We start from the raw sequence: 12204 nt of genomic DNA on the forward strand, positions 1-12204 counted from the left end.
GTTTTTTCTTGGTTGTTTTTTTTTTTGTATTATTCATAATTTTCCAAAAAAAGATTGGTATTGGTTTTATTTACCAAATGTATTTTGAAAGTACACAGAATTTGGACATTGCTATTTAAAATGTTTGTCCTGCCCCACCAACATCTATGGTCAAAGGCCACTCGTGCCAATTAGCAGAAGACTTTTGTGTATTTGAATGCTTTTTGAATTTGAAATACATCTAATTTTATCACATTCATTAAGGTTATGTGTAATAGGAACTCTTTTAGTTTATTCATTTTGATTTTCTGTTTTTAATGTTTTTTTTTGTTATTTGAATTTAACCCCCCCCCCCTCCCCCCCTGCAGGCTATTCAACATTCTTTCAGCTTTATGTTTCAGTCACACCTTCAGAAGTAATTCCAGGCAGGTACCAAACTCTCATAAATATGTGGTAACACACACACATGCACACACACACACGCACACACACACTGTAACAATGCCGTAAAGATGCCTTTCCAGTATTTTGATCCGTGTTTTATTTTTTTTTAAGTCTTTAAAAAAAACTACTTAATGAAGGATTCTTACATTTTCATTGCTTCAAAAGAAATCCAGAATTTTGCTTAACACTCTAGCGGTAACCTAAGAATGGTAAGGAGTCGAGTGGAGAACACAGGATATGAAAGGATACCAGTAACTTGTGAGGGGAAAGAGAAAGAGTATGGTGCATACAACTATTCACCACTTCCCGGGGCTCTGGCATTGAATATGAATGGAACAAATTCACCAACATCAGCACTTACAGCACTAAATGTGGAAGTACGTACCTCGACAGTAAATACTGAGCAAGTACTGTCTTCTCCAAAAGGTGGGTAAACCTGTAGGTTTTCCTCAGGGTGTAAGGGCTGTCTAGACTAAACTACTACCTTTACTTTTGCTTTGATGGTCATGATTATATCAGTCATTATTGAGTGGCTAAAATGTGAATGTGAATGGAAAATGTGAATGGAAAGTTAGCACCTAGTTCACATTTCTACACACAAGGGAACAAATGGTCCATATTTGATAAGTCAGCTTATGGTTACAAAAGCCTACTATATAACTGCACAAAATATCTTGCTGTTTTCCACTGACCAATTAAGAGTTATATTAATAAGACAGTAATACATATTCTTTTAGGGACAAAGGCTCATAAAACAAAAACTGATCGGACATACCTGGGTGTCAGAGTGAGAATGCCAGTAAAAGACATGCTCAGAAATATTCGCCTAGCCAAAGGCATGGACCCCAAAGAAATGCAGGTATTAATAATTCTCTTTACTTATATATGATACTTATACCATACAGTGCCCGCCACTAATATTGGCACCCTTGGTAAATATGAGCAAAGAAGGCTGTGAAAATTGTCTTTATTGTTTAACCTTTTGATCTTTCGTTAAAAAATTCACAAAAATATTCTGTTCTCATGGATATCAAATAATTGCAAACACAACACAGTTTTATCAAAAAATCTTTGTTAAATATACCCTCATGAATATATAGGTTTGATATCCATGAGAGTAGATGTTTTTTTTAATTTACTGAACAATAAAGACAAATTTTCACAGCCTTCTTTACTCATATTTACGAGAAGTGCCAATATTAGTGGAGAACACTGTATATACTTGAATAATGATATTTATCTCAGTATTTTCCCCTTTTCTGTCTAGAAGAAAGAAAACAAAGGATTAAAAGGTTAGAATTAATTTACAGTGTACACTAAGTTAATACATCTTTCCACCTTAAGCATTTATTTATATTGTCAAAATTCTTTTTAGGGGATAAAAAACGAGTGAATATAAGTAGTTGTCGAAGAAATAGCCTGGTAAGTAAATTCTTCATAAATTCTAAGTTGGTTGTGCTTATTGTGCTGTTTAAAATATTGGTGTACTGGCACACAACACGGTATGTGATGTATATTTGTCTTATAGAAAAACTGGCAAACAAAGAGTTTGGAAGAGCTTGCCTTTATACTGGAGGTGTTGGAAGAAGACCTTAAGACTAGTTCCTCCAGACAGTCGAGTAACCAACCACCCACCTTTGCCCCAGAGCTTGGAAACAAGTTCTGGGTGAAAAACCTTCTTCAGCAAGCTCATCTAGATGAGCCACCTCCAAATCCAGTTTGCTATGCAGCCACTAAAAAGTCCCCTATGCATTCTGCGGGAATCTATGGCTCTACATATGGCCAGGCTACTTCTCTCTTCACAGATTTAGAGTCAGATTACTATATACACAGAAGGCAGCATGAAATGACCTGTTCTCCAAGTGACAGCAAAGTGCATGTCCCATCCCCACAAGAGATCTATTTCAGCACCAAGATGGACTGGTGGGGTTCACCACACAAAATAGTAAATCCATCAAATTCAAGCTCTGTGCAGGAGGAGTGGGACAGCATGACATACTTCTGGACCCAAATGGAAAGAGAGGTGCATCTACTGAATCGTATCTCCAACCAAGAGCTTCTTACTCAGGATGAGAGGGGAAGAACGTAAGTTTATCCATCCTTAATCGTAATATTGTGGTTTTCCAATTAGGATTCAAAAGAGCGAGAGCTGCTTAACTGCATTTTAGACAACTAAAATTAGGAGAATGGTTATGACTGCTCCCCATCCATCAGCCTTTCTTGTAGGAAATCATACTATATCTGTAATCAAAATGAAAGATTTGTACTTGGTCTGGTTAACTGCATTAAAAAATTTGCATAATTTTGAATGGTCCATTGGCAAATGTGAAATTATAAAGAGAAATTTTCCTTGCTCAATCTTTAATGCATAGCAAACTTCCAGATCCCAACAATTCCACTCATAAAGCAAGACCACAGGATATAAATAGTGATCCTCCCATTGATATTGAGATTTTATTACACAAACTAAACATACACACCCAAAATATTATTCCTTTAAAGATCACATTGCTTTTACTCCTTGAAAAGTGCAGAATTGACATTTCTTTCAAAATGACTGATATTTCATGGAGGACTATTATTGATATTCACTGAATCAGGCAGTACCAGAATAATATTGTCAATGTTTCCTTAGTATGTTGCCATTATTTGTATATGCTCTTTTCTCACAGACGCCTTCACCAAGCTGTTGATGAGGGGAAACGATCTCTTGTGTATGTTATTGGTAGACGGATGGCAAATCTAAACAAACTAGACAGCAAAGATGCAGATGGAAGGGTAATGTTATGACACACAAGTTCATACACAGTTTATAAGACTCATATACTCTCTTGTCTCACATACACTCAGAGGTGGGTAGAGTAGCCAAAAATTTTACTCAAGCACAAGTAAAACTACTTTGATTTGGTTTTGATCTTGGTTCTAGTTTCCCGTTCTGTGCTTTGCCTAGCCTGTTTTATGCCCGTTTGCTGATCGCCTGACCTTTGCCTGTCTTTGTTTCTACTTTTGCCTTGCCCTTTAGATTACATGTTCTTAATAAACCTCTAAACTGTACTTGCATCCTCCCCAGGACTCAATTTATTACAGCCAGCTTGCTAACTACTTCTCTAGTTTACAGTAAGTTAGCTAGCAAGGGAAAATGCTTACCTACTACCACTACCTAGCCATGGGAAAAAGAAAGTAAACCCTATAATTCAGTAGCATGTTGTTATGACCTCGGTCTAGGGTCAAGGTGTAAAATAAATAGTATAAACATAAATCATAATCAAAATAATCAAAATAATGAGGTCGACACACGTGTCATTCAATTCTTGGTACAACATATAAAGCAAGACAGGGGAATGGGACAACACAATAGCCTACCGAAACACCACGATACGTAACACTTCAAATCACTCGCTTCTTTCACTCGTACACAGTATAACAAACAAGCGAGTTCACTCAAACACCAAGAAAACATTCGTTACTCAATTGTACCCACGCAATCACAGACACACCACACATCTGCATTCCTCCCGACATAACGTCCTTCTTTCTCTTAATAAGACGCACAATCTTCTCCTCTCCAATCCCTGTGCACAACATCAGCACGTCCAATTAAGGCGAAGCGATGTGTGGGCACGAAACAGGGGGAGGGACAGAGAGAGAGAGAGAGAGAGAGAGAGAAAGAGAGAAAAAACACACCAGCACAATATGTCTCCTGACGTAACACATGTAAAACCACCTCAGGCAGCCTCTCAGATCATTTTGCAGAACTTATGGCCCACTCTTCTTTACAATATTGCTTCTGTTCATTGATGTTTGAGGGAATTTTTTATGCACAGCTCACTTAAGATCCCTCCACAGCATCTTAATGGGGTCTGGACTATGACCTGGCCATTCCAATACATTGATTTTTGTCTTTAGCCATTCACGTTGTTTATTTGCTTGTGTGATTAGGATCATTGTTCTGTTGCATGACCCAATTTCGGCCCAGCTGTGTGCCAGGAAAAAACCTTTGCAAGACTATAGCTTGCCAATGAGCATTTAGGAAAATACCAGGCATTTCAGAATAATGTGCTCTGGACAGACAAATCAAAGAGAGTTGTTTGGCCACAGTAACAGCAGACATGTTTAGCACAGACCAAAGACAACTTTTCATGTTATGGTTTGGGGTTGCTTTGTTGCCTCAGGGACTGGACAGCTTGCATTCATTGATTCAACTGTGAAGTCTGCATCATATTAAAGTGTGCTTGAAGATAATGTGAAGCCATCTGTCCAAAAGTTTAAGTTGAACTGAAAGTGGACCTTTCAACAGGGTAATGATGCTAAGCACACTAGCAAATCCACCAAGGATGCTGCAAAAAGAAGAAATGGAGGGTTATGGAATAGCCTAATCAAAGCCCGGATTTACAGTGGGGGAAATACGTATTGAAAACTTTAACATTTATTTCAGTAAATATATTTCCACTGAGGCTATTCACCTGAAATTTTCACCAGACTTTGGTATAAACTCAAGAAATCCACACATATAAATAAATGCAAACATTAAAGTCCATAAATGAAGTTATGTGTAATAAACTGGAATGACCCAGGATAAAAGGTATTGAACACACTAAGTGAAATTTATTTAATACTTAGTGGAGAAGCCTTTGTTTGTAATGACAGCTTCAAGACGCTTCCTGTATGAAGAACTTGTTCAATTGGATTCAAGTCAGGTGATTGACTGGATCATTCTAACACCTTGATTGTTTTTCTCTGAAACCAATTGAGAGTTTCCTTTGCTGTATGCTTTGGATCGCTGTCCTGCTGGAAGGTCCACCCACCTCTCATCTTCATCATCCTGGTGGATGGCAACAGATTCTTCTCAAGAATCTCCCAGTAAATCCTTCAATTATATGAAGTCTGCCAGTACCATGCGATGAAAAACAGTCCCACACCATGATGCTTCCACCTCCAAACTTCACTGTTGGTGTAGTGGTTTTAGGGTGATGTACAGTGCCATTTCTTCTCCAAACATGGTGTGTAGTATGAGAGCCAAAATGTTCAATTTTGACCAGACTACACTCTCCCAGTATTTCATAGGCTTGTCCAAATGAGTTGTAGCAAACTTCAAACGAGCTTCGACATGCCTTTTCTTTAGTAATAGAGTCTTGTGTGGTGAGTATGTATAAAGGCCATGGCGGTGGAATGCATTGCCTATTGTTTTCTCTGTAATGATGGTACCTGCTGCCGCCAAGTGTTTCTAGAGCTCTTTCAGAGTACTACAGAGGACTACTCTTCTGATTATTCTTCTGACTCCCTGGTCACAAATCTTGTGAGGAGCTCCTGTGCGTGGCTGGTTGATGATGGAGTGATGTTGCTTCCACTTGCAGATAATGGCCCCAATGGTACTTACTGGAAGATTCAGAAGTTTTGAAATGCATCTGTATCCGATTCCATCAATATGTTTCACAACAATAAGGTTGTGAAGGTCTTGGGAGAGCTCTTAGCTTTTACCCATTATGAGATATTTCTTGTGTGACACCTTGGTAATGAAAAGTCTTTTTATAGACCATCAATTACTAACCCCGCTGATATGAATTTGCACAGATATCATTAATAGTAAATTAATTAAATATTAATATATTAATATATTAATAATAATTAATTAAAGGTATAATTAATTTCTAACTACTTATGAATTTCAGCTGGGTTCTTGCCTTACCTGCTTTTTCTTAGTGTGTTCAATACTTTTTTCCTGTGTCATTCCACTTTATTACACATAACTTTATTTATGGACTTGTATTTATATTGTATTTATGGACTTTATTTATTTATGGACTTGTATTTATATGTATTTATGGACTTTATATTTGCAGATTTCTTGAGTTAATGCTGATCTCTGGTGAAAATTTCATGTGAATAACCTCAATGGAAATATATTTACTGCAAAAAATGTTGACGCGTTCAATAGTTATTTCCCCCACTGTAAATCCCATTGAAATGTTGTAGGAGGATTTGAAACGGGCAGTACATGCAAGAAAACCCTCAAACATCTTGCAACTGAAAGAATATTGCATGGAACAGTGGTCAAAAATTCCATTAAGCATAGTGGACAATTATGCAAAAATGCCTACAAGAAGTTATTTCTGCTAAAAGGGGGTAATTACTTTTTCCACAGAAGAATATCACATCTATTGAGATTTGTGTAGAATAAATGATTGAAAAAGATAATTTTCCTTGTGGTTTTGTTCAAGTATATCAACTTCACTAATAGACACTGTTTCAGAGATGATCAAATGTTTGCTTGTCCAAATATATATATATATATATATATATATATATATATATATATATATATATAAGTTAACCATTTCCATGGGGTGTCCTTATTTTTTCACATGACTATATGTATTATATCATATCTCTCATGTCATCAAATGTCTCTTTGTAGACTTCTCTCCACTTAGCTGCACAGAAGAATCAGCACCTTGTGGTTGCTGATTTAATTTCCCTCGGTGCAAACATCAATGAAAAGGATAAATATGGAAAAACATGCCTCCATCTCAGTGCGGAATATGGATACATCAGGGTTTTAGAGGTAAATAATTTGCATGATAATGTAAAAGTATTCTACATTATCACTTTGTAATTTTAACCTAAACAGATTAATTCAGTGACAGACTTTGCTCTTAACAGGTTCTGAAAAGCTACATGAAAAGTGGGAAATATATAGACTTGGAAGCCAGAGATGTGAATGGTACGTTCTAATGGTTTCCATCATACTAATTAAATCAACAACTACTGTATATTAAAAATATACAAGAATATTTCACAAAGCACCACAGAGAATAGTCAGTGTTCCAGTGTCTGGCATAGAACATTTGCATGATCATGTTCTACCCGTCTGGGGAGTCTGCTCGTACTAGATCACTTTTTAAAACATATTTTTCACCCACATATACAATATTATTGTTCATGTTTTGGAAAGATTTACTTTGTTCTGGTGCAATAATTTTGGTGAAGCATTTCATTGCTTTCACATTCAACAGTAACTCTTTTTTTTTTTTTTTGTTAAACATTTAAAACAACATAAAATAGTGTGCTCCTCTGTCTAGAGGGTTTTTAAAAGTATTAATTATGATTAAGCCAGAATCAAATTTGTGGTGTTTCACCTTGCTGTGTGTGATGCTCCTGACATTCACTTTTTGGTTTAGCCTGTGTTTTCCTTAAAGTTCAGGAATCAGGTGGTTAAGTGTAATGTGAGAGCATATGTGATATGTCTTATCCAGGACTCAGTGCACTACAGCTTGCATCAGTAGCTCTGAAGAGCGTAGTGGGTAATTTGGAGAAGAGTGTGACAGTTGGTCATGCCAGACTGCATTCCCTACATAAAGAGCAGATGATGGAAACCCTCAAGTGCCTCCTGCAGATGGAATGCAACCTGCAGTGCCTGCTAGGGCAAGATTGGGCAACTGTAGGCCAGGTGAGTCATACATTTGAGAAAATACTAATTATCTATGATCTATTCATAATATCTCTTAACCTAGTCCATGTGAATTTCTGATTTGGTTAAAAAACACACTTCACTTTCACAAACCAAGAGCTTCTCATCACCGATTTTCAGTGAAGCAATACAAAATGTAAAGAAAACATAATATTTGCCTTTTTTTTTTTTTTTTTGTAACCAACCATCATTGGTAAAAGGAAGCAGAAAATTAATGAGCAATGTGGTTGTGGTAGAACTAACACATTGGACATAAACTGTACAGTAAATAAATTTATTGTAAAGGCAGTAAAGATTTATTTAACATTTAACTCTTTGTCTGTTCATTGACTAATTTGATATGAAGCCATATTATCATGTTACTTAGTAAGTAATACTCAACAGACCTTATGAAATCTATAAAACATTTGCACACTTAAAACTGAGTTCACTGATTTAATAACAACAAATGTACTATTATTAGAAGGTAGAGAAGAACATGTTGTTTACAAGCTTCTAAACACACACCACGCCTTGTGTTATTTTGTCCTATACAGAAATGAAGATATTGAGCTTTGCTGCTTGTGATTATCCTGTTCTCCTGGTCAATTAGAACTGGTTTGTCCAGTTACGCAACTACTTTGAGCAGGAATGACAGGTGTCTGTCAAACAAAGCAGTGCTGTTAACTGACAGTAATGTTTTTGGGTTAATACAAGTTTTAACCTGCCACAGAAAAAAGGTATATTTTTTATCATGTTATGGTTAAAGCTATGTATTATGCAACCAGATGGAGTTATTGTAACAAGGGTTCCTTTCAGTCCCTTTAGTTTGTTAATAACTTAAATGGTTGTGAGTCAGCTGGTTTCTGTGAAACTTCCATTGTTTGTTATGTTAAAATAGCAAAACAGTTTTAAAAAGTGATATGTAGTGACCTATAAGTCTGTTTGTTTCCATATTTTATTAGGTGAGGTTTTTTTTTTGTGTGAGCAAAAACCAAAAATACATTAATGCATTTTTGATATATTTTAATATAAGGTTATTTGAATATTCTATCATAATGTGTAAGGTTTACATATTTTCACATCGCTGAGTGCTTGCATACACTTTTAGAGTATCGAACATCAACTGAATCTGTAAAGCCTTGCTTCAAGTCTAAATAGTATATAATAAATAATACATAATCAAGCAAATAAACTTAGTCCTATACTGAATTGTGTAACTGTGGGGGAAAAAAAAAAGACTTCTTGAAGGCATTTAGGGATTGGTAGGAATATCTTGGGAACTGATGGCTTTGTAGTCTAGGATATAGCAAATTATGGCTTCTTGAACACTACTTAGTACATATTTGTACATATTTAGAACAGCATTGATACATACATACATACATACATAAAAGGAGCGATTCCTTTTAAAAATGGTCTTTATTTAGTTGGGAGGATTTGTGAATTATTACTTTGAATGTTAACCAAGTTAGCTGTTTTTGATAAAGTATTACAAACATGTCATATGGTCAAAATAAGTGCCATATCTACCATAGTGACAAAGAGATTCGAGAGTTTATTGTCATATGTGCAGGAAACAGTCTGTTACACAGTACAATGAAATTCTTACTCTGTGAATCCTCCCAGCAACCTCTGAAATATTTTAAACAAGACATAATGAAAACACAAAAACATAAATCACAAATAGTGCAAAAAAAAAAAAAATTATAAAAATTTACATTTACAGCATTTGGCAGACACCCTTATCCAGAGCATCTTACATTCATCTCATTTACACATTTGAGCAGCTGAGGGTTAAGGGCCTTCAATCTGAGGCTGTCATGGGCACAGACTTACCCAAACTAGACAGAAAAAAATCACCTTTTTTCAGCTGTCCAGTTTCAGTGAGTCTGTGCCCATGATAGCCTCAGATTCTTGTTCTTGGCTGACAGGAGTGGAAACTGACGTGGTCTTCTGCTGTTATAGCCCATCTACCTCAAGGTTTGATGTGTTTTGCATTCTGAGATACTTTTCTGCTCACCACAGTTGTGAATGTGCTTATTTGAGCTACAATAGACTTTTTGTCTATTAGACTTTTCTGATAGACTTTTCTGAAAAAGTCCCATCTGGTACCAACAACCATGGGGTTAAAGTCACAGAGATCACATTTTCCCCCATTCTGATGTTTGATGGGAACATGAAGCTCTTGACCTGTATACACATGTTTTATGCATTGTGCTGCACTGTAAAACTGGATAGTTCATTTAACTCCAAAAATTTGAGGAAACTAATTACCTCAAAATTTTTAAGTTGATAAATCAATTTCTTTAAGCCAAATACATTTAAATATAACAAAAATTTAACTCAAACTTTGTAATTTAACATTAAGTTTTGTTATATTTAAATGTATTTGGCTTAAAAAAATTGATTTATCAACTTAAAAATTTTGAGGTAATTAGTTTCCTCAAATTTTTGGAGTTAAATGAACTATCCGGTTTTACAATGTGCTGCCACATGATTGGCTGGTTGAATAATTTCATAAATGAGCAGGTGCACAGGTGTTCTTGTTAAAGTGATCTGTTTAAATGAAGTTATCCTGGTCATGATCATGGTGAACACAATCCAGGAACACTGGGCATGAGTCAGAAATGCACCCTGTATGGGATATGAATCCATCACAGGGCACCATGCACAAGCATACCTTTGCACCTATAACAATTTAGATTAGACAAGCCATCAATACATAATGGTGTTGCGGTTCATTTACGATAGAAATGTTGAATAGAAAAGTGTTCCTCTAAGTTTGTTTAAATAGCTAATGGTACTTTACGTTCTAAAGGGGTAACTACTCTCTCTTAGTGTTTTTCCATGCTGTAGGGTTCTACATGCAATTTTTAAGGGTTCCCCCAGAGCACAGGTTCCCAACTCTGGTCCTGGAGTCCTGCAATATTTTAGTGTTTTCTCTCTATTTTACACACACATTTCAAGTCAAGAAGGACTGTTAAGTGATTGCTAACTACTGACTGTTATTTTTACTGATTTAACAGATTAGTTGAATCAGGTGTGTTGGGACTAGAGAAAACACTTATATGTGTAGGATCAGTTTTGGAAACCTGGGCCCCTGAAGGAGAACCCCTAAGTGTTTTAGAATTGCCTTTTTTGCCCTAAGACTAGCAATATTCATTTAGTTAAGTGAAAAATAATTATGTTAAACTATTCTCTAATTCAAGAGTCTTTTTAAAGAGGTTGTATAATGCTATTGCACATGAGTTTGTTTTGAAATCATATTTTACAATTGCATTTAGGGTTTTTTATGCTTACATTTAAACAGTAATATTAATATATTAATCAAATATTGACCTGTCAGTAAATTAAGGTAAATACTGTTGTTGTTATTGTTTTAACAAGTTGGGAAAGGGATTTTTCTTTATTTGAACTGCCAAATCAATTGGTGATTTGAAGATATTGTAATACGTTTGTTCTGTGTAGAATGTGATATTATTTCATTGTGATATGTATGCTTTATCTTCAAAAATTTAATAAAACATGTGACACAGCATTTTTATTAAGCTTAACTACCTTGGATTTTTGTTCAAGTACAATTAATGAACTCAAATTATGATTATAGGTTTGATTTAAAAATATGTTTTCACATTACTGTCACAACTTTTGGATAGTTGTTTGACATCATGAAGAACAGATACAGCAATCACACCCTCTCAGCTTTACACTACGCTTGAGCTCATTTGTAAAGGCTACAATTGTGAGTCAGTGTAGATCAAACACAGAGCCCTTGAGGCAAACTAATTACACAAGCATTGACGCCAAACAAGTTTGTCTCTGTCTCATACCGCACAAGTTGGTTTTCTGTTAGGACATTTTTTTGGACTGTACTGTGTGGCTTTGCACGCAATTTTCTTCTTAGTGCTCATCACAAACATTTGTGGGTGAGCAGTAGGGTGAGCTTCCAACAAAATTTGGACATGAAAAGTTTTACTTTTATATTTATTTTATATATATTTATCTACTCTGATGTTGTGTATTGCTTAATTAAATGTGGTATTGAGTGCCACCTGCAGGTTAGATGACCAATGAATACACAAACTGTATCCATCAAAACCATTCCTTTCTGCTGATACTATATGAGCACTCCTAATAATTTATACATTTACAGTATGTATACATTCTCAAATATGCTTTAATTTTTATTTCTTTAGGTATCTTTTATATTTTAGAACCAGGTATGCACATTACACAATGAGTCATACACTTCATGAAAATAAACACAAATTATATGTAACTTATATGTACTACTACTACTACTACTACTACTACTAATAATAATAATAATA

At 35.4% G+C, this 12204-nt stretch overlaps 1 protein-coding gene across 3 annotated transcripts; it reads left to right on the forward strand.

The window, feature by feature from the left end:
• Positions 1-456: 456 nt before the first annotated feature.
• On the forward strand, positions 457-9557 carry zgc:113279 (uncharacterized protein LOC553749 homolog). Of its 3 annotated transcripts, XM_053647696.1 has the most exons (10): positions 457-849; positions 1161-1282; positions 1691-1715; positions 1799-1845; positions 1952-2508; positions 3096-3201; positions 6839-6985; positions 7084-7144; positions 7677-7870; positions 8428-9557. In XM_053647696.1, the coding sequence occupies exons 1-10, from the start codon at positions 630-632 to the stop codon at positions 8431-8433; spliced, it is 1485 nt and encodes a 494-aa protein (XP_053503671.1). In that variant the 5' UTR covers positions 457-629; the 3' UTR covers positions 8434-9557. The 3 variants fall into 3 exon arrangements, with proteins under 3 accessions (XP_053503671.1, XP_053503669.1, XP_053503670.1); XM_053647694.1 differs by having other exon boundaries at positions 7677-9557; XM_053647695.1 differs by having other exon boundaries at positions 1694-1715; positions 7677-9557.
• Positions 9558-12204: the final 2647 nt, after the last annotated feature.

The sequence above is a fragment of the Ictalurus furcatus genome, chromosome 17 (genome assembly GCF_023375685.1).
Source record: "Ictalurus furcatus strain D&B chromosome 17, Billie_1.0, whole genome shotgun sequence".
Taxonomy (NCBI): Eukaryota; Metazoa; Chordata; class Actinopteri; order Siluriformes; family Ictaluridae; genus Ictalurus; species Ictalurus furcatus.